This window comes from Microcaecilia unicolor, chromosome 1, assembly GCF_901765095.1.
Source record: "Microcaecilia unicolor chromosome 1, aMicUni1.1, whole genome shotgun sequence".
NCBI lineage: Eukaryota > Metazoa > Chordata > Amphibia > Gymnophiona > Siphonopidae > Microcaecilia > Microcaecilia unicolor.
In genome coordinates this window covers 316898679-316921228 of record NC_044031.1, presented here as the reverse complement: position 1 = coordinate 316921228, position 22550 = coordinate 316898679, and the positions used below count along the sequence as shown (strand labels likewise).

The window sequence follows — 22550 nt, the reverse complement described above, 5'->3', positions numbered from 1 at the left end:
GACACCGCTTTCGACAAATTCTCCCACCAGACGCCTTCGGCCTCTACCTCAACTGGTAGACATTTTTATGGGGAAGGGAGTCTGTTACCTATTCTTCTAATAAGCGTAGGTATAATCCTCCCTCTCGCCAGCCTGCTGCTCAGGCTAAACCCCAGTGTGCTCGTTCCCGTCAACAGCGTGCGCCTCAACAGGCCCCAGCAGCTCCCCAGCAAAAGCAAGGGACGGGCTTTTGACTGCCTCCAGGAGAGCATAGCCAAAATCAAAGTGTCCGTGCCGGACGATCTGCCGGTCGGGGGGGGGAGGTTAAAGTTTTTTCACAAAGGTGGCCTCTCGTAACCTCCGACCAGTGGGTTCTCCAAGTAGTCCGGCTGGGATACTCCCTCAATTTGATCTCAAAACCTTCAAATTGTCCCCGGGGAGCTCAGTCCTTCAGCTTCCACCACAAGCAGGTACTTGCAGAGGAACTCTCCGCCCTTCTCAGTGCCAATGCGGTTGAGCCCGTGCCACAGGAGCAGGAAGGGTTAGGATTCTATTCCAGGTACTTCCTTGTGGAAAAGAAAACAGGGGGGATGCGTCCCATCCTAGACCTAAGGGCCCTGAACAAATATCTGGTCTGATAAAAGTTCAGGATGCGGAGGTCACGTGATGTGCTGAGGAGGGCAGCAGCAGGAACGCTCTCCTCTTAGGCCTCGTCCTTCCCCCCGCTCCACCAGCGATCGAAATCAGCCCAGACCGGAATAAATAGCGAAGACAAATCGAAGAGAGTGTATGGACAACTTCGTAACGCGCGGGGAACAAACAATGCCAGCGAAATCAGCGCGGAAAGAAATGGAAAAGGCCCGCGCGTCGGAGCCAAAGATGGCCGCCAGCCCCGTACCAGAGGCCCCCGAGGTAAAATTTACAGCCCCGCAGTTAAAACAACTAACGGAGGCGGTGCAACAAGCGCTAGCCCCACAGTTCCAGCAACTATCCAGCCAACTAACGGCAGTGGAGACAAAATTAGAAGACACCACGCGACGCACTGGAGAATTAGAGCAGCGTGTGTCGACCGCGGAGGACGAGGGGACCGGATTAACAGCTGATATAAAAGAACTGCGCGAAATAATAAAAAAGCAAGCTATACAGATCGACGACCTCGAAAACAGGTCGCGAAGAGATAATCTACGGATTATTGGGATCCCGGAGTCCGTCGCAGAACATTTATTACCCAGCTTATTAGAGAAATGGCTGCAAGAAGAATTTGCGCTATCGGATGGCGCGGGACCTTTATGTTTAGAGCGGGCGCACCGAGTGGGCAGTAGACAAGATAACACCCAGAGGCCTCGAATGGTCATGATTAAGGTGCATAACTTTATCCACAAAGTAGAAATACTCAGAGGGGCGCGGCTCAAGAGAGACAAGCTGACTTTTGAAAATTCTCCAATTAAAATATTTCAGGATTTCTCGATGTCGCTGCAAGAGAAAAGACGTAATTATGGACAGATATGTAAATCTCTGGCTGAAACTAACACGAAATTTATGCTGATATATCCAGCCACACTTCGGGTTCATCACCAGGGCAAATGGCACGCATTCAAAACGGCAAAAGAGGCACAAGAATGGCTACAGAAGGGCAAAGTCCTAATCCCAGATGACAAAGCCTGACATTATGCAGATGGACAGATTCACAAATAGAAGATTGAGGGTTGGAACCTGATAAAGAACCAAAGCCCGGATGATTGCTATGGATGGTGAGAGTGGGGGGGGGGGGGGGGGGCTACACATCATTGCTCCTTAATTTCCCCCTGATATTAGTGTTGGGTTGGGAGTAAGGGTCGACGATAGAGGGGAAGGATAGGTTAAGGGTTGGAAAGGGAAGGGAGGGGAGGGAAGGGAGGCAAGGGAGGAAGGGAGGAAGTCAGGAACAATTGTCTACAGTAAATAATAGAATTCGACAATGGACGAGGGGAGAATACCTTGATTATACGCTGAGAGTCCCCATAAACATTTGCATGCAGGCCAAGGGTGAGGCTGGGCACCTGAGGCAGAAGATAATACTAGAATCGACTAGACACACATTAGAACAAAGCAATAGTTAAGGTTACACGTTTTGCCACATGGAATGTGGGAGGGATATCTACGCCAGTTAAACGGGCAAAAATACTATCAGCCCTTCAGAGACATAAAATAGATATATGCTGCCTACAGGAGACAAAACTTACAGCTACAGAACACAACAAATTAAAAAGACGATGGGTGGGAGAAGTTCATGCAGCATCATCTGGGGACAGGAAAAGTGGTGTAGCAATACTAATAAAAAAAGGATTGGCTGCTAGGACAGAGTTAATAGAGGCCGATAAGCAGGGTCGATATGTGATAATACGGTTATGGTTACAGCAGAGAGAGTACTTAGTCCTGGGCTTATATGGTCCAAATACATATGAGGCCAACTTCCTAACTAAGTTGGTCAAGCTATGCCTCCCATACCCGACCACACCGTTAATAGTACTGGGAGATTTTAACCTAGTGGCAGATCCCAATAATGACTGTTCAAATCCTAGAGTGGCACATAGAGGAGGGCCAAGAGCACATGCTATGCCAGCCTTTCAACGCTCACTTTGTCTGGTGGACACCTGGCGCAGCCTGCACCCTGAAGAGCGAGATTACACTCATCTATCTAGAGCCCACGGAACACTTTCAAGAATAGATTATATACTTGTAGGCCAAACGATATTCCCGTGGGTGGTTAGTGCAGAAATAGGCCCGGAAGAGATAACAGACCACTCAATAGTGTGGGTGGATATAGAGTCCCCAAATTTCTACCAACAACAAAGGGGATGGCGTTTCCCATCATATTTGAGCCAGAACAGAGAATTCAAAGAATTTATACAAGAGAAATGGGAGGATTACTCTAATTATAATGCAGAATACAAGGATAAACCTGGGATTTTCTGGGAGGCTGCAAAGGCAGTATTGCGGGGTGAAATAATAGCGTTTACTCACGCGAGACGGAAGAAACACTCTACAGCGATATTGAGGCTAGAACGCAACCTAAAGAAAGCCAAGTCACAACTTATCAAATTCCCCTCCAGTAAAACAAAAGAGCAAGTACATGCCATACAAATAACCTTGAATACCTTGCTTCATGAGCGTAGCTCTAGAGGATTGGCATGGCAAAAATTCAAACTAAATAGATACGGAAACAGGACAGGGGCAATGCTAGCGAGGCTGGTAACAGCTTGGGGACCCCGCAAACCCATAATCACACTTAAAGACGACAAAGGAACGATACAAAATAAAAGTGAAAAAATAGCAGAAATATTAACTAGTTACTTCGCGACATTGTACACAGCCTCCCAGGATCCAGAGGACAAAGATATTACAGCATTTTTACATAAGGTAGATGCACCAAAGTTAACCAATGCAGAAATAGAAGCTCTGGCAGCCCCACTAGAGATTAAAGAGATACAGGCAGTAATCAAAGCTTTACCAACGGGGTCAGCCCCGGGACCTGACGGGTATGCTGCGGAATTTTACAAAATGCTACCTAGCTCAGCCTATCTCCCACTATGCGAGTACTTAGACCAGGCGGTCGGTGAAGAGAAGTTCCCATTACATGCAAACTCTGCCCTAGTCACGCTGATCTTGAAACCAGGACGCCCAGAAGACCAATCAGGGTCCTACAGACCAATCTCCCTCTTGAATGTAGACCAAAAGATTTTAGCAAAAGTGTTAGCTAATAGACTGGCTGAGACTCTGCCAAGATTAGTGGGGGAGGAGCAAGTAGGATTTATCAGATCTAGACAGGCGGCAAAAAATATACGACGCCTCTTGATAGCAATGGCTTCAGGTCAATTAACAGAAACTCCAATAAATCTTTATTCACTTGACGCAGAAAAAGCATTCGATCAAGTCGGGTGGAAATACCTATTTACGGTACTACAATACATGGGGTTCAAGGGCTGGTTTTACAAGGCAGTACAGACGCTGTACACAGAACCCAGAGCTTCCATATTGGTGAATGGGATCAAAGCAAACCCATTTAAAATCTCAAGGGGGACAAGACAGGGCTGCCCACTCTCACCTGCACTATTTATATTAGCACTGGAACCTCTAATGAGAGCATTAAAATCCATGGAAGTAGTGCCAGGAGTGCGGGTAGGGGGGAAGGTGATTAAAACATTGGCCTTTGCAGACGACCTAATGGTAATTACAACCCGCCCATATGGAGCACTAACCAAGATATTGGAGACAATACAAAACTTTGGACGCCTTTCTGGCTTTACTTTAAACGCTCAGAAGTCTTTAGCTTTGGAAGTATATCCCGAGCAAAATAAGCCAGACGCCTCAACATTCCCTTTGACCTGGGCGGGAAACAAGATTAAATATTTAGGCACCTATATAACTCAAGACCTATCGAAATTGTACCAAGAGAATATTACACCATTGCTGACTACCACAAGCTTGAAACTCAACCAGTGGGAAACCCTACCAATATCACTAATGGGTCGTATCTCACTATATAACATGATGATAGTGCCGAAATGGCTGTATGTTTTTCAAACCTTACCCTTATACTTGCGCAAAGAAGATGAACAAGCATTAAATAAGAAGATACAACGATTCCTTTGGAGAGGAAAGAAACCGTGCATAGCGATTTCAACATTACAGATACCACGTGAATTTGGAGGACTCGGGCTGCTGAGTATACGCCACTTTTCGGTGGCCTGCGGCATGAGACATATCTCGGACTGGTATAGGACCGCCTCAGAGTACTCTGACACTGAGCTAGAAACCGCTTTAATGAATGGAGAACATTTCAGCAGTCTACTACATGGAAAAGGTGGGAAACAACTAGAGATATTGCATCAATTGCACATACTTCCCACCGCTAAAGCGGTGTGGAGGTGGATTTGCAGATACCACAGCTTTTCCAGCACCATTACTCCCTTCCTGTCCATATGTGGAAACCCCAAGTTTCCCCCTGGGGAACTGCACCGAGCGTTCCGGAATTGGCAAAGCAAAGGCTTAGTATATATTATACAGGTCTTAACGGAAGAGGGCAAGGTGAAAGCCTATAAAGACCTACAAAGGCAATATGACTTACCTAACAGAGACTATTTTCACTACATACAACTCAGTCATTACATAAATAGCCTGCCTAGGGAACACATCACGGAGGATGTGCAGGAGGAACTGTCATCGGCTTATTCATTGCAGGCGCAAACTAAAGTACCTATGAAAATGCACCACAGACATATAAGAGATATGATCATGGAAGTAGACTATCAATCACTGGCTAAAGCATGGACCTTAGAATTATCAGTTGAGATAACATCCCAAATGCTCACGGATTATATATATTCAATTCAAAGATCTTCAAAGCTGCTAACATATAGCGAAATGGAATACAAATTTGTGTTACGAACCTATATACCACCAAGGAGGGCGTTCCATATGGGGGTTTCCCCTGACGGGGCTTGCCCTAAATGCGCAGCTCCAGGAGTACTGTTGGGCCATATGTTCTGGTACTGCCCAACAATTCAAAACTTTTGGAGAACTATACAGCAATCCACAACAGCGATGTGGAGGACGACATGGAGAAGGGATGCCAAATTATTATTTGGTCAAGTTATAACGAGTAGGCCCTGTCCAGCAGGATTCAAGAGCTTTGCATACAGAGCCACAGTAGTGGCAAAAAAAATGATACTCAGAGAATGGATTACAAATAAAGCACCAACATTACAACAGTGGCGAGGTGGTATGATGGATTTTATGAAATTTGAACGACAAATGGCAGAAAGCCAACAGGATTCTAGTTTTACAGAGAAAGACTTCTTCAAAATCTGGCAGCCATTCTGGCAGACAATCCCTAAAGGGGGCAGAGCTCGAATGCTCAACCTCTAATAACTGATGACAAGTAACTAAGATAATATTTTTGGTTAATACCTCCCGGGGTGGGGTAGATAGAGGGTGGGTTTAAGGGGGGGGGGGAGGGGGATGAGTAGAATTAAAATAAGGAAGAATAGGAATTGTTAAGATCAAGGTCTTAGTGGAAGTTAAGTCCTTAGACCTGTTTTAGATCAAGTAGAGAAGACTAGTTGTAGAATAGGAAGGGTGATGGTGATTTATACAACAGGAAGTAAGACAATAGTTGTGTGTAATGCACCTGTGAATTATATAAAGCATTGATAACGCTACGAAACAAAATTTAAAAACAAATAACATGTTGGAGTGCAAGGTATAATAGGGAGGGAGGGGGGGAGAAAATGGGAAAACAAATTTCTACAAGTGGAATTTAAACAATGTTGTGAGTCTCATAAAAGACATTTGATGCTGTACGCTATGATGAGAATTGTAACGAGTTTATATTGTCGTTTATCAATAAAAAAAGATTTAAACATAAAAGTTCAGGATGCTTTCCCTGGGCACCCTTCTTCCCATGATTCAGGCAAACGATTGGCTGTTGTCTCTGGACTTAAAGGATGCTTATACTCGCATCCCGATACTGCCGGCTCACAGACAGTATCTTCGATTCCGCCTGGGAACACGGCATTTTCAGTATTGTGTGCTACCCTTTGGTCTCGCCTCTGCTCCCAGCGTGTTTACAAAATGCCTGGCTGTCGTAGCGGCGTCTCTATGCAGACTGGGAGTGCACGTGTTCCCTTATCTCGACGATTGGCTGGTAAAGAACACCTCGGAGGCAGGAGCTCTACAGTCCATGCAGATGTCCATTCGACTCCTGGAGCTACTGGGGTTTGTGATAAATTATCCAAAGTCTCATCTTCTTCCAGTGCAGAAACTAGAATTCATAGGAGCTCTGCTGGACTCTCAGACGGCTTGTGCCTACCTCCCCGAAATGAGAGGCAACAATCTCCTGTCTCTCGTTTCCTGGGTGCAAGCGTCGCAGCAGGTCACAGCTCGGCAGATGTTGAGATTGCTCGGCCACATGGCCTCCACAGTTCATGTGACTCCCATGGCCCGCCTTCATATGAGATCAACTCATTGGGCCCTAGCTTCCCAGTGGTACCAATATGACTCTGGGACGTCCCTTCCAAATTCCTCAGCCACAAAAGGTGCTGACTACGGATGCGTCTCTCCTGGGGTGGGGAGCTCATGTCGATGGGCGTCACACCCAAGGGAGTTGGTCCCTCCAGGAACAAGGTTTACAGATCAATCTCCTGGAGTTGCGAGCGGTCTGGAACGCTCTAAAGGCTTTCAGGGATCGGCTGTCCCAGCAAATTATCCAAATTCCGACAGACAGTCAGGTTGCCATGTATTACATCAACAAGCAGGGGGGCACCGGATCTCGCCCCCTGTGTCAGGAGGCTGTCAGAATGTGGCTTTGGGCTCGCCGGTACGGCATGTTTCTTCAGGCCACGTATCTGGCAGGTGTAAACAACAGTCTGGCCGACAGGTTGAGCAGGATTATGCAACCTCACGAGTGGTCGCTCAACTGCAGAGTAGTGCGCTGGATCTTCCAGGTGTGGGGCACCACCTTGGTTGATCTCTTTGCATCTCGAGCCAACCACAAGGTCCCTCAGTTCTGTTCCAGACTTCAGGCCCACGGCCGACTGGCATCGGATGCCTTCCTCCTGGATTGGGGGGAATACCTCCTGTATGCTTATCCTCCCATACCTTTGGTGGGGAAGACTTTGCTGAAACTCACAGCTGCTGGATTGTCGGCATACCGGGATTGAGCCAGCAATCGAGCAATGGCGTGCAGTTGGGCGTTCTTCCCCTGATGAAGCTTGACCCGGCGAAACGGGACCGTTGGGGAGGCCCTTAGTTTAAGCTACAACAAAGCTAAGTAGCCTTGCTCTGTATTTTGGCTGCTTTTTTGTATTATATATTTACACATTTAATTCATGTGAACACTGTGGAAGGAGATTGGCAGGGACCTATGATTAGAATATGGTGGCATTATATGTAATCTTATTATATAAGATCAAGATTATGTTGTCACCTGTCTGAGGTCCTGTCCTCCATTTATGATCAATTCATTCTTTGCACTTTCATGATTTGATCCGCTATTTGTTGTTACATTTGTATCCCACATTTTCCCACCTATTTGCAGGCTCAATGCGCCTTACATAGTACCGTAAAAGCGTTTGCCATTTATGATCAGGAAGGGCTGCCACATTAGCCACGGCTGTTCCCCTTCCTTTCCAAAGTTGGCATACAGCACCCTCCTTGTACCAGCTTCTAGTGGAAAAGGACAAACCAAGTAAAGTAAAATCCACTTTTTTAGAAAAAACATTTTTTATGTTTTGTTTTAATATTATTTTTCTATTTTAAATGATTTAATAAACTTTAATTCAATATGCCACCTCATACTGTCTCATTTTCTTAGCGAATGTAGGTCTACTGTAACGAAATTTAGATACGAGGCAATACAGAATTTTTTATTTGATAATAAATTCATTTACAGATTGGCAGCAATCAAATACATTTTTATCATTATTTTCATCCTACACACAATCTAATACACCCACGCACAGTTGGTTATTTAAATATTTATATTGCACTTATGTATCCACGTTTTTGCGGTGTTTATATTTCAAAAACAAGTGTTGTATGCACTTTGTAGCATACCCATTTTAGCTCTCTAATGCAAACAAATCTTCCAAGCTACCTGTGTATTTCATTCATACGAGTAAGCACTGGTTCATTCATAAATTTGTTTTACCCTTATAGTCTTTTATGCACCAAGAATAATTAGTAATAATAATTTTTACTTTTGGCAACAAGCTGACATTTACTACAATCACTCACTAAGCAAGTCACATACACACTAATACAAATGCATTTGATTTATATGTGTTAGCACTGGTTCATTCATATAACTTTCTTTAGCAGCACAGTCTTTTATGTACCTAGAATATTCTTTTCTTTCGGTAACATGCCGTCATCTATAACAATCACTCAATAAGTACGTCACATATACACCAATACGTACGTCATGTCCTCTTATTAACATTTTTTGGTTACATGTCATGTCCTTTCAGCCTATTTAGCTGACACTATCTCGACATCGCCATTTTGCATCATCCTTATCAGCTCACAGTACATCATTTGTTACTCGGCAATTTAACAAGAGAAGAGGTAAGCGCTTCATTTTTTACACCTATTCTGTTTTTTATCTATAGCCACAGCATTGATTTCGTTGTATTGAGTTTTATTTTTCAATATCTCCTTACATTTATAACCATGTTGCTACTAGCTATAAGTACAAAACATATTTACATTTTTTAATTTTAAGTAAGCTTTTCTAGCTACATCATTGTGTATCATTCATTGTATTTATAAGAGTTTTTTGGCTAATACATTCCATTTGACAAATTCTTTTTTCCGGCGTTTCTTTCAAAAAAACATGACGCCAACATCCAATTACAGTAGAGTGTCTGAACGCTATCAAGATTAGCAAAAATGCAAATTTTCTATATATATATTTTTATAGCTTTTAATTTAAATTTCCACTAAAGTGTAATGCCTTGCTCCAAACATATAATTTTCCAATTTGAAGCAAGCACTCTAAGCCACATTATTTTGCATCATCCTCGATATTGATATTGGTCACTTTTGCTAACACATTCCGTTTCACAAATCAGTTTTTCTGGCGCCCTTTTTCAAAAAAATATGACGTCAACACCCACTCTACCAATCATAGTACAGTGCCTATACGCCATTAGAACTAGTAGCATTTTTTTTAACCCTACTGTGGTATTTATATCATCTGTTTTTTCCAAAAACTCTCTTTTTACTTTGCAACACAATCACCATGACATCTTGCATATACATACATATTTTTTGTCTAACCAGTGCATCACACTCTTTTGTCCAACCCTGACATTAGTTTCTATCATTCATTCTTAACGTTTGTTCACATTTGACCATGCCTTGCGAATTAGCTGCATTCTTCATACTTTCTGTTTACACTGCCTTCTGATAAACATGATACCTTGCTTTTAAACATCGTTTTTGAATTTTAATGTGATGACGTATTTATTTACTTATATATAGACAAACGAAGCATTTGATTTACAAGACTTGTGCGTTTATTTTCTCCGGTGTAGAATATTACACTGCAACACCAGAGGTACCTCTAATTTATTTATGATTTTGTTTTATGACATTGTCTTTATCTTATTTAGTACTCGTACAATATTTTATTACTTGTTGGTTCTATTTGTTCTATCATTTTTTGTCATTGATCACCTGCTTTTTACTCTTTAATGTTTATTATTATTTACATTAGTTTATTCACGTTTTTATGCATATATAGTCATGAAGTTTCCCATATTTTTATTACCTTCATTATTTTTTTCTTCTGCTTCATTCATCAGATCTTTTTGTATAGCCATTTTGTTCGTCACCACAGTAATCTTTTCCATTATATTATGTGCTTACTTATAAACATATACACATATATATCAATGTATGTTCATAAGATCTTTACGCTTATCAAATACATATAACATCTGTTTTCATATGTTCAATAATATCCATACGTTCAGTATGTCACATCATGGGTTTCCTATGTTTACAACTCAAATGTTTTATCTTATTTTATTTTATAATACATTTAACCAAAAGAAAAAAGATCAAAAAAGACAAAAAAAATGTAACAGGAGGGTAACAGAAGAAGTGGTTCATTACAAGGTTACCCGACGTGGCCACATTTCGCCCTCAGGCTGCGTCAGGGGTACAAAAAACTAAAAGGGGTAAAAAGCAAAGTGAACCCCTAAAAGTAGTCATACAACCACCTTACATAAGTGCTTCTTAAGTCTGAAGCAGTATCCCAAGCTTACTCAGCAGACTTCGCAATGCTGCGTTGAGTGGCAGCCAGTCAACATAGCATTGTGAAGTCTGCTGAGTAAGCTTGGGATAATGCTTCAGACTTAAGAAGCACTTATATAAGGTGGTTGTATGACTACTTTTAGGGGTTCACTTTGCTTTTTACCCCTATTAGTTTTTTTGTACCCCTGACGCAGCCTGAGGGCAAAATGTGGCCACATTGAGTAACCTTGTAGTAAACCACTTTTTCTGTTACCCTCCTGTTACATTTTTTGTCTTTTTTGATCTGCTTTTTTTGTTTTGGTTTGCTATTTCTGTGGCAGATCTTTACCTTTTTGTTTTTGTCTAATACATTTAACCAACAACATTTAATTGTAATCATATTATTTATTTACCTATGTATCTCTAAACCATATACAATATATATTTTCATGTAGATTGATCAAGACCCCTGAGGCAGGGCTGAAACACAGCCGTGTTGGGTCATTTTTTTAGTATTTTCAATAAAAAGACTTCTTTGTTATCTTCCTTGGATTGTTCTCACTCCTGTTTTTTGCGGCTAGATTTAGGGCCCACAAAGGTAGGGTCCCAGGAGAAGTCTTTTTGTGTGTGGCTTCTGCTTAGTATCAGTAGTATGATGACCAGACTAGGGTTTTTTTTTTTTTTTGGGGGGGGGGGGAAGGAAGACTCCTGAGAGATTCTGGTATTGTGAATGAAATCTCATGGTGGCAGACCCCAGATGTAGCTGAACTGAAAGTTTAAAAGAGCAAGTGGGACCTACTGGGCCTAATTAAAGGAACTATCACTCAGGTTAATTATGAACTAGAAATAGGCAGATAACTAAACTTCAGCAGCCAAAGATTTCCAACCTTGTTTGCATTTAAAATAATGAAAATATATTGTGTGTTATAGCTCCATCAACACAGTTCCTTTTCAAGTAAGCAACAGTCTTCTGGCACCTGGAGCTATTCATCAAATCAAAGAAATAGTACAGAAAACAGGTAGGCAAATACTACCATCATCACTTTAAAACACAACTTCAGCATTTTATTTAATTAAAGATGAATGAATGTTAGGTAAATGTAGACTGAGAGCATGCTTAGAGTAGAGGGCCAGATGTATAAAGAAGTTTCACCAGTTTATGGCCTGATTTCATCAAGGTGTTTGCCTGGTGATACAGAACAGCCTTAATGAATAAGTATTTGACATTCTTCAGCAGCTCCTGTCACATGATGTCATATAAAGACCTACTTCCCAAGTGCCAGTGATGTGATCATTTTCACAGTTTGTGGACAACTTGAACTAATCTTCCACTGAATGAGATTAACACAGCTATCCCATGAACTTTTAGAATAGTTATAGTGTCCAACATTTGAGAACAAATAGTATGCCAAGTATGCCTACAGTAGTGTGGTATTTTTTTGTTTGTTTTTTTGACACATGATCAAAAATGGTTGAAAATCCCTGGTCTAAGAGAATAGTATTTTGTACTAGTAAGCTTTGAATTAGACTGTTTACTTAAAAATGTCTTCCTTGGTCCCTACAAATAGACTGTGTTCCTCTACCAGTAGATGGAGGTAGAAAAACTGAAATTTTTCAGTGGCTTCATTGGTATACGAGCTAGTACAGTCTGGAGCTCCTCAATTTATTTTCTGTCTTCAGCAGATAGTGTAGATCAGGCTGATAACAGAAGGTTTGGTATTGGGCTTGACTCCGCAGGCCACAGTCCTCATGGGTGAGTCCCTTAGCAGGCTGCCCTGAGCCTAGCCCACAGACTGGTGCTTAGTGAGGCTGTCTGGTATTAGTTTTCAGGTCCAAACTTAAAGCCCACCTCTTTACCACTGCTTTTGACTCCTAACCACTACTCACTTTCCCTGTGCTTTAACCTCACCTTTTATTCCCTTACCCTTAATTGTTCTGTCTGTTTACCTGTCTTATCTAGATTGTAAGCTGTTTGAGCATGGACTGTCTTTTCATGTATGGTGTACAGCGCTGTGTATGCCTTGTAGCACTATAGAAATGATGAATAGTAGTAGTAGTAGTTCCTGCAGGGCCCCTACCATCAGGAGATGTGTTTGCGTTACCCTACCCTCCCCTGGTGCTTCTGTAGACTTGAGAAATAAAATTGGTCAGTTGTGCGTTTTGCCTTTATTTCTCTAGCAGTTTGCTAGGGGAATAAAGCTACCTCAAATAAAAAGAGATAGATGAAGGCACAGGCAGTTTGTTGCAGGGTTCATTTAGCAACAGAGGGCTGCCTGGTAAGGTGCTGCTAGGAGAGAGGGTTTTAGTCATGAACACTTAGGAAGTGCAGGGACAGGTTTTGACGAGGGAGAGTGCTTCTGTTGCAGTAATGTCCGGAGCTTGGTGATGTGGGCCTGCGAGTACTAGTGGCAGAGGAGTGCCACTGGGTCCCTTAGCCCCACTGGAGATGGAATGGTACTGGAGTTTCATGGGGATCTCATGACTCCCTTGAAACCCCCTGTGTAGGCTGTGGTGTTCTACTTTTAATGGGAGTGGTGGCTGTTTGTCCCCAAGCATCCAAACTGTGAGCTGGAGTGAGGAATAGAGTACCCACCAAGCAGAGGTCTCAGCCAAGCCTATTTTCCTGAAAACAGGCTGGGCGGTAGATATCCCTGGCAAGAAAGACCTCTGTTCAGTGGAGGAGGACTTGATGGTGGTGCATCTGTTCCATGGTCGGAGATGGATGGATATCTCTGGGAGCCTCCAAAAGCCTTCCTGTGGCATAGCACCTTCTCCATTATGGTGGTATCAGAATGGGAGACCTTTGAGAGATTTCTAAAGGGGACCAAGGTGTTGGATAAGCTTTTCCTGTTATCTAGGGAAGACCTGAGCATACTTTTTCAGCTGAGGGCAAAGACTCCAATACAGTAGAGGAAGGCTTAGCCCTTGAGGATGCTCAAGAAGGTGTTCATGGCTTTGAGGTCAGGAGTTTCAGGCCCCTGTCTTTAGGTCTTTTGGCCCAGGCCCCTCTGAGATTGGCCCAGCAGCCACTGTATTCCTGCAGAGGTAGCTCGCTTAGAATCCTTCCAGCTCAATCTAGTCCAGAAAAGTCAGTTCCTCCCCAAAGGTCTCACACTGCCACATGGAAATGCTTCATTCAGGGATGACCTCAGTCTCTCTGGACCTGGCAGAATCTTATCTGTCTATAGCGATCTGGGAGGTGCACAGGCACATTGATTCTGTGCCCTCAACAGTCATTCTCAGCTCAGAGTTATGCCCTTTAACCTAGCCACTAGAACTCACACTTTCTCCAAGTTCATGGAGGATAGGAGCAGTGCATTTCCACAAGCAGGGATCTGGGTCCATCCATAATGGATAACTGGCTGATCCAAGCCATCTCAGAAGCAGAATTTGGTTATGAGTTGAAGATGGTCATCTAGCTGTTGTATTAGCTCGGGGGGGGGGGGGGGGCTTTGCCCAGTGTCATATGGTGCCATTATAGGTCCTGGAATACCTAGGAGGGTGATTTGTCATTAAGCTGGGAGCTGTTCTCCCAGAGGAGTGGATGTTTAAGTTGCAGATGCAGAAGAGAGCCCTCTGTGCTCAGCAAGCGCCCTGGTCTGAGAATTTACTCCAGTTGCTAGGATCCATGGAGGCAAATCTGGAGGTCGTGCCTTGGACACAGATCTACATGAATCCCTGTCAGAGGGTGGCAGTGTCATGTTGAGCCCCATGCTCTTTGAGTTTCATTGTACAACCTCCCTTCTCTGGAGCCCTCAAGAAGAGCCTGGCATATTGGGACAACCCAGTGCATCTCCTCTACATAGTTCTGCTGGACCCATTGAACAAGTTGATAGTGGCCTAAGATGCAAGTCTATTGGATTGGAGAGCTTATTGCTTGAACCAGGTTGCACAAGGCTCTTCATTGCACTCAGTCAGCGTGAACCTATCAACCATCTTGAGAACTACTCTTCCAGCACTATGGCACTTCCTCCTATTACTGTAAGGGATATCACTCTGGGTCATGTCTGACAATGTCTCAGTGGTAGTGTACATCAACAAACAAGGAGGCACCTGGAGTGGGGAAGTGATGGTGGAAGCCAACTGTAGAGCGACATCTCATGGTGCTCATAGGCAGAACAGACAGTGTACAGGCACACTCCTCAGCGGACACATTCTGGTCTCAGGACAGTGGGAGCTGAATCATCCCCCATTCCAGGTTTTGTTGGATTGTTGAGACCCTTCGTGTTGTGACTTGGTGGTATTGCAGTGACATTTGGTTCTATCGTTGCAGAAGGGAACTTGGCTCAGCTGGCAGTGACACACCACTGACATCAGTAGCCCCTCTAAGTATTTCCTCCTTGGCCCCTGATCAGCATGGGCCTCTAGAGGATGGCCAGGCAACCATTGCTGGTGATCTTCTTATCTCCAGCATCTTCTGAGAGATATGAACTTGGTTTAGCTTCTACGGAGCCCTTTACTTCTTTGATGCGCTGGAGACTTCTGACATGAGATCCTGTGGCTTTGGAGGACCCAGATTCATTGTGGCTGGTGGCTTGACCTTTGAGTGTCGCCTAGGTTCCAATATTTTCCTACCTCAGTGATTGCTACAATGCTGAACAGCCATGGGTATTCTACATCCTTGGCCTATGTGTGGGTATGGTGTGTATTTGACAGGTGGTGTGCAGAGCTCGACTTTTTCTCCTGTTGAGCAAAACTGGTACCCATCCTAGTCTTTCTACAGTTAGGACTGGAACAGGGATTGGATTACAATTCATTGAAGACTCAGGCCTTATTTTAAGAACAAGTTATACTGTTTTGTGGTACAGAACATATTCAGGCCCCTTCAGCAGGCAGTGGTTCCACTGTTAGTCCTCAATACCTTGATCGGGCTACTATTGACCCTTGCAATAGGCCTCCCCGAAGGAAGTTGCGCTTAAGATGGTCTTCTTGCCAAGCTGTTGGGATGGCCAAGAGGGGCATAATTGAATGGGGCGCCCAAGTTCTCCTGGGACCGGCCTTGCAGGACGGCTCCGTGAAGCGGTGGGGAAACCCGTATTATCGAAACAAGATGGGCGTCCATCTGTCATTTCGATAATACGGTTGGGGCTGCCCAAATCTCAACATTTAGGTCGTCCTTAGAGATGGTCGCCCCGGTTTTCGGCGATAATGGAAACCGAGGACGCCCATCTTAGAAACGACCAAATCCAAGCCATTTGGTCGTGGGAGGAGCCAGCATTCATAGTGCACTGGTACCCCTCACATTCCAGCACACCAACCGGGCACGCTAGGGGGCACTGCAATGGACTTCAGAAATTGCTCCCAGGTGCATAGCTCCCTTACCTTGTGTGCTCAACCCCACAACCCCCCCCAAAACCCACTCCCCACAACTGTTCAGCACTACCATAGCCCTAAGGGGTGAAGGGGGGCACCTACATGTGGGTACAGTGGGTTTCTGGTTGGTTTTGAAGGGCTCACATTTACCACCACAAGTGTAACAGGTAGGGGGGATGGGCCTGGGTCCACCTGCCTGAAGTGCACTGCACCCACTAAAACTGCTCCAGGGACCTGCATACTGCTGTCATGGAGCTAGGTATGACATTTGAGGCTGGCAAAAAAAAAAAAAAAATTTTTTTAAGGGTGGGAGGGGGTTGGTGACTACCGGGGGAGTAAGGGGAGGTCATCCCTGATTCCCTCCGGTGGTCATCTGGTCAGTTCGGGCACCTTTTTAAGGCTTGGTTGCAAGAAAAAGTGGACCAAGTAAAGTCGCCGAAGTGCTCGTCAGGGACGCCCTTCTTTTTTCCATTATCGGCCGAGGATGCCCATCTCTTAAGCCCACCAGTCCCACCTTCGCTACGCTGCCGAACGCCCCCATGAGGGCACCCAAAATTGGCTTTCGAATATGCTGATTTGGGCGACCCTGAGAGAAGGACACCCATCTCCCGATTTGTGTTGGAAGATGGGCGCGCTTCTCTTTTGAAAATAAGCCTGCAAGTGATCTAAGGTGCTAGCTTCAAGAACTCGCTCTTCCCTGTGTTTACTGGTGTGGTATCTGAAGGGAGGTGGGAGTCGGATCCCACTTCTGACAGAATTCTCACCATAGGGTCAGTCTGTCCAATGTCAGTGATGCTGGCCTTCTCTGGCAGGGGCCTGTACTTTAGTTGTGCAGAAGAGACTGTGTGTCTATGTACTGTTACATCCCTTTTGCCAAAAGTGGTTCCTGTTTCACGTGAGTCAGGCGTATCTTTCCTTTCTGGCAGGAACTGCTTCGGTTTCCTCCTAGAAGCTTCATAAGCTTGATGTTCACCAAATGATCCTGGGAAACTTATCAGTGACACTTTCAGAAAGTCAGATAGGCCATGCAGGACTATGCAGAGGATACGCAGCTTGAAGGTCCTCTGTGGTGTGTTGGATTAAAGTGGCCATCTAGTCGCTCAGTATTTACAGGAGGTCTTGTGGTTTATGAACAGGATGGGGGAACACAGTATTTTACATCCCCCTTGTGTGGACTGGTCTAGCAGGATAAGGAAGATGAAATTTATTCATATCTGTTTATTTCATTTTCTTGAATCCTGCTTGACCAGTCCAGAATCCACTCTGAAAGACTACGACATAGTGGGAAGGTTCCCAGATTTTATTACCTCTCTCCCTTCAGCCTGAAAGTGTAGATAGTTTCTTTGGAAAAAGAGTAGTTGAGTATTTCTGCAGAGGTTTTCTAAGGGTTATTCAAGTTTGTGAGGTGCATGGAGCTGCTTTGGCATTGGCATACTGAGGAATCAAATACAATAAACAATTCCAGACTGCACCAATCAGTGGTGTCACTGGAAGATTTCATTTTCTGTAACTCCATCTTTTGGTAGGGGAACATAACCCATTTGTATGGCCTGGTCTAGCAGAATTCAAGGAAAGTAAACTAACAGGTATGAACAAATTGCTCTGTACTATGCTACAACCAATACAGTAGTAATAGAAAATAGGATAATATCAACCTAATAAAAAGCAAAATAAGATGTAATATCAATCAGTGCAAGTAAACTTAGGCAGACCTCATATAAGAGGGGACACTAATCAAGGCTCTTTATTGTAGGGAAGAAATGCATACTTAAGTTTTGGACTCAGTTGCTTCGATCTTCATTAACACATTAAAGAAATGTGTTCCATTTGAGAAGCAATTATAACCCCAAAATTTAAAAAGATTTTCTGGTCTATATGGGAACCTTATATTCAGTCCTTGTCTCCTAAGGCTTGTTGTTCAGTCCTTAATGGACTACACCTGTGAGTCCTCATAAGGTGAGAGGGTATTTAGAGTTTTAAATCTGCTACTGATTAATACTGTATTTAGAACTTCTTTTACAAAGCCACACTAACGATTCCTGTGCAATAAATCAGAGGAAGCACATTCAGTTCCAAGGAGCTTCCTCTCGTTTGCCGCACTGAAGTTGCTAGCGCGGCTTTGTAAAAGAAACCCTTAGTTTCTGCTTATTAGGTTGTTGTGGCAAATCATGAGTATAGATCTTCCATGTGTTTATATTTCAATATGTGATGTTTTCTTTTTTTTTTTTCCCTTGTTTAATTTTCTCTGAGACATAGGGGTAAAAAGGGAGGGGAATGGTACCTTTGAAATGGATCAGATTGTTTTTATTGCTTTCATTGTTCATGTTTCTCTTAAATTGAAGGAGGAAACTGGAACAACAATTTAAAGAAAATAACCTAAAACAAAAAAAACAGCTGGCAAAAAAAACTTGAGGCAATCTCCTTTCCTGCTTGTTCCCTCAGTATAATGTAGGCAAGCTACTACAGGTCCCTGGGCTAACTTTTCAGAGAGAAGTGATATTAAATAATTTGGTTCATAAAACACACTATTTTTGGTTGAATTTTCCATGTAAATGTGTCTATTTGTAAAAACCTGGACCTATGTAACAAAAAAGGCTTTCTTATAACCTGGGTTTCTTTACACATATCAGAGATGTGTTTCTCTGTAAAAGTGAAAAATGTCTTTTAATCTAAGAAATCTCCATCAGAATCCAGCACTAAATTAACCCCCAATGTTGCAGGAACCAGCACTTCAATAGAAGTTTTTCAAAAGATAGTTGATCTTGAGAGGACAGGTCAAATTTTCTTCTCTTCTGTTAAAAGATAGAGAGAATACATTTTCAAGAACAAATTTTTTTCAGGTATTTTAAGCATGCCAGCATATTTCCAGCAAGTATGTTATGGATTTAGCAATTTGAACCTAGGAAAATTGATTAAATGAAGGTTCCTTTTCCATCCATGAAATTTTCAACTGACTCCAACCTATTCTGAAGAAAGTTTTTCCCCTTAATTCAAAAGGCATTACTGTCTTGCAGTGAGGCAATCTTTCAATCTTTTGGTCATGTGTGTTCTTAGATATGTTTTCACCATTTCCAATTTTCAATGCCTTAGTTGTATTCAAGGAGAACTGAACCTGATTAGTTAGTGGGGCATCCCTTCTTATCCTGCTAGACCAATCCTGAACAACTTGTGTCACCGTATCAGCAGATGGAGGCAAAGAACAGAACTTTTCCAGTGACATAACTATATAAGGAACAGTGCAGCCTGGAACTAGTAGTCATTTCTCTAACTCCAGCAAATGGTGAAGGTTGGACTGGTGCAGCAGGATTCATCTCTTCAGGTCTGACTCCCCAGTGCACAGTCTATGGCTTCTGGCCCTAGTGGTGGACTCCTTGATCAATGTTGGCTCCCAGGAATTACTCCATGGATCTTTCCCTGCTTGAGCATCAGGGGAGAAGGGGATCTGTCCTTCCATAGCCCCACGACTTGGGCAACGGAGTCTAGTTCAGTGTGGGTGGCAGGCATGGGTCCCACAGGACCTCTGACAGCAGGGGTGAGTACTTAGATTTTTTTTGCTTTGGATTTCCTCCCCCAGGGCTATGATCACAATTCTTAAGGGTAGGGGCCTCTACAGAGCCCATAGATCAGGAGTTCCAGTTGGGTGTTCCTGCTCAAATTTAAAAAAAAAGAAAGCAATCAAGCAAAGTACAAAGAATCAAGGCAGATCATAGGAAAGGCCATATGGGGAATCCCCAGTCCTAATGAGTGCATCAAGGGCCCTGGTGGGGGAGGAAAAAGCAGCACTTCATCTGGACAAGGATGGTAGGTGGTAGATGTAAAGTATGTGGGAGCCATTGAGGGGAAAGTGCCAGTTGGGTCCTGCTGTCCCGTGTGTGATGATAACATAGTAAGTAATGCCAGGTAAAGACCTGAATAGTCCATCCAGTCTGCCCAACAGTCACCTTCATTACCAATTCAAGATTAAATCATCAATGAACTTGATATTATATACTTTTTCATAGTCTTTCTTTGGTGTTTGTAGGACATGATGGAGCAGTTTCTTTGCCAAAGAATGGTTCCAGTAGATCCCTGGAGCTGGTGCTTTGCACTACAGTGGTAATTGAGCCACATTCCGATGCAGTGGGGTCAGTCGCAACTGGGTTGTATTTTTGTGGGAATGATGACCATTTTCTTGCCAGACTGCTAAAATGCCACATGGCCTGGGGGAAGGAGAGGCATTCTCCGAGGACAAGCAGGCTGGACATCATCACGCATGGGTCGTCCACGATAGCCCAGGAGACCGGGAGTTAAAAGCAAAACTTTTTAAAAAAATTCTAGAAGCAATGTGGGGCGTGTGGGGACAACACACCACGCATGCGCGAGTGACTTCCCGCCCGCGCGCTTCCCTCAGTTCTCTTTTTTTCTGCTTCGCGAGGGGGTAGTGTTTTTTTCGCTGCTCCTTTGTGTATTCGACCCAGGAGAATTTTTTCGTCTTTATCGTGCCCTTTTTTCTTCTGCTGCTTTGATTTTTCTTCCGTTATTAGAAAAAAAAAAGTTTTCCCTTATTTTCTTTATTTTCCTCATCTTTTCTAAGTTTCCTTTCTTTTCATCGCGGCCGCCTGGTGTTCCTTTTTCCCCTTTTCGTGCCCTTTTTCTTGGCACAATTGAGTAATTTAATTTAGCGGATGCTATTTTCCTGCCCATGTCATCAAAGACTTCCAGCAGCTTCAAACGCTGTACTCGCTGCAACCGGACCATCTCGTCTACAGACTGTCACGCGTGGTGTCTCCAGTGCCTCGGGCCCGATCATCTTCCAGCTGCTTGTAAGCTGTGTAAGTTAATGAAGAAGAGGACCCAGGTGGCACGAGAGGTTTTTTTTGGATCGGTCCGGTCCTTCGACATCTGCATCGACATCTATACTGAGGTCGGTGGCGTCGACGTCGAGTGAAGCAGCACCGAGAGTCCAGGTAATGGCTGCCGAAAGACCACTTGGAGCTGGGAGCAGTGAGGCATCGAGCGGGTCTCCACCTGTCTCGAGGCCTACTGCTATGCAGGCCCCCCGGGACTGACCTTCATTGGACCCGGCCCCCGAGGAGGCGTGAGGATTCCACATCCTCCTCATCGGTACTGAGGAGTGTTGATGACGGGTGTCGAGCGAAGGCGAAGAAGCACCATCATCGATCTCCTCACGGTACCGAGAGCTATGGGGAGCCGAGAGAGTCAGCACCCGAGAAACGTCGGCACCGGGAGGACCGCTCACCCTCCATTCAGGAGGTGCTGATGCGTCGGTTGTTCGGCAGCCTGGTACCGGCTCTCGAGCCCCTTCAGATTCTGGCACCGACTCCTGCACCGGCCCCGCAGCCTTTTCCGATGGCAGCTCTTGATGAGCGTCTCCGGGCCATTCTTCCAGGGCTTCTGGAAGGACTGCTCCGTCAGCCTACCTCGGTACCAGAGGTGCTTGCGCCTCCCGTACCTACTGCTGAGATGGCATCTGGCCCATCTCCTGTGAGGCGGTCCCCACCCTCAGTACGGCTTGCGGTACTGGAGCCGGTTACCACCTGGGTTGACTCTCCCTTGACGTCGGTGGAGGAAGCTTCGCCGGAGTCCAGGCAGGAGTCGACTTCTCGACATCCCCCATGAGGACGTCGATCCTCGAAGTCAAGACAGGCTTGGGTTCGGGCTGCTCTTCGAGACATTTTGTCCGGTACCAGAGAGGAGGAAGACCCCCAGGTATTTTTCGGAAGAAGACTCCCAGGGGCTTCCTTCTGATCCTATTCCGCCTATTGAAGTTAGACAATCTCCACCCGAAGCCTTTCTTTTTCATCTTTTGTGCGGGAAATGTCTAAGGACATTCCATTTCCCATGGAGGCTGTGGATGAGCACAGGGCTGAGATGTTTGAGGTTCTGGATTATCTTTCTCCACCTGCAGAGGTTGCAACGGCCCCCCTGCACAATACAGTCAGGGAAGTGATGTTGCGGAATTGGTCTTACCCTCTCTCTAATTCAGTGGTCAACAAGAAGTCCGAATCCCAGTACAGAGTCCATGGAGAGCCTGTGATGGTGAAGGCCCAACTTCCTCACGATTCTATAGTGGTGGACTCTGCTCTCAGAAGTGGAGTGGAGGAGTGACCTAGTGGTTAGGGTGGTGGACTTTGGTCCTGGGGAACTGAGGAACTGAGTTCAATTCCCACTTCAGGCACAGGCAGCTCCCTGTGACTCTGGGCAAGTCACTTAACCCTCCATTGCCCCATGTAAGCTGCATTGAGCCTGCCATGAGTGGGAAAGCGCTGGGTACAAATGTAACAACAACAACAAAAAAAAGAGTACTAGAGACTATGCCTCGGCGCCCCCGGGCAGAGAGTCTAGGACCTTGGATTCTTTTGGGAGGCTTACGCATCAGGCTGGAATGCTCGCCGCCAAGATCCAAACATACCAGCTGTACACCAGCATTCACTTATGGAACTCGGTTAAGCAACTGTCCAGTTTAGTTGACGCTCTCC

At 44.5% G+C, this 22550-nt stretch overlaps 1 protein-coding gene across 1 annotated transcript in view; it reads left to right on the top strand.

The window, feature by feature from the left end:
* FAM217A (family with sequence similarity 217 member A) overlaps positions 1-22550 on the top strand; it is a 250436-nt gene that overhangs the window by 132374 nt on the left and 95512 nt on the right. Inside the window, exon 3 of the mRNA XM_030208680.1 lies at positions 11689-11777. Within this exon, the coding sequence (XP_030064540.1) occupies positions 11689-11777 (89 nt within the window). The remainder of the gene's footprint in view (positions 1-11688; positions 11778-22550) is intronic.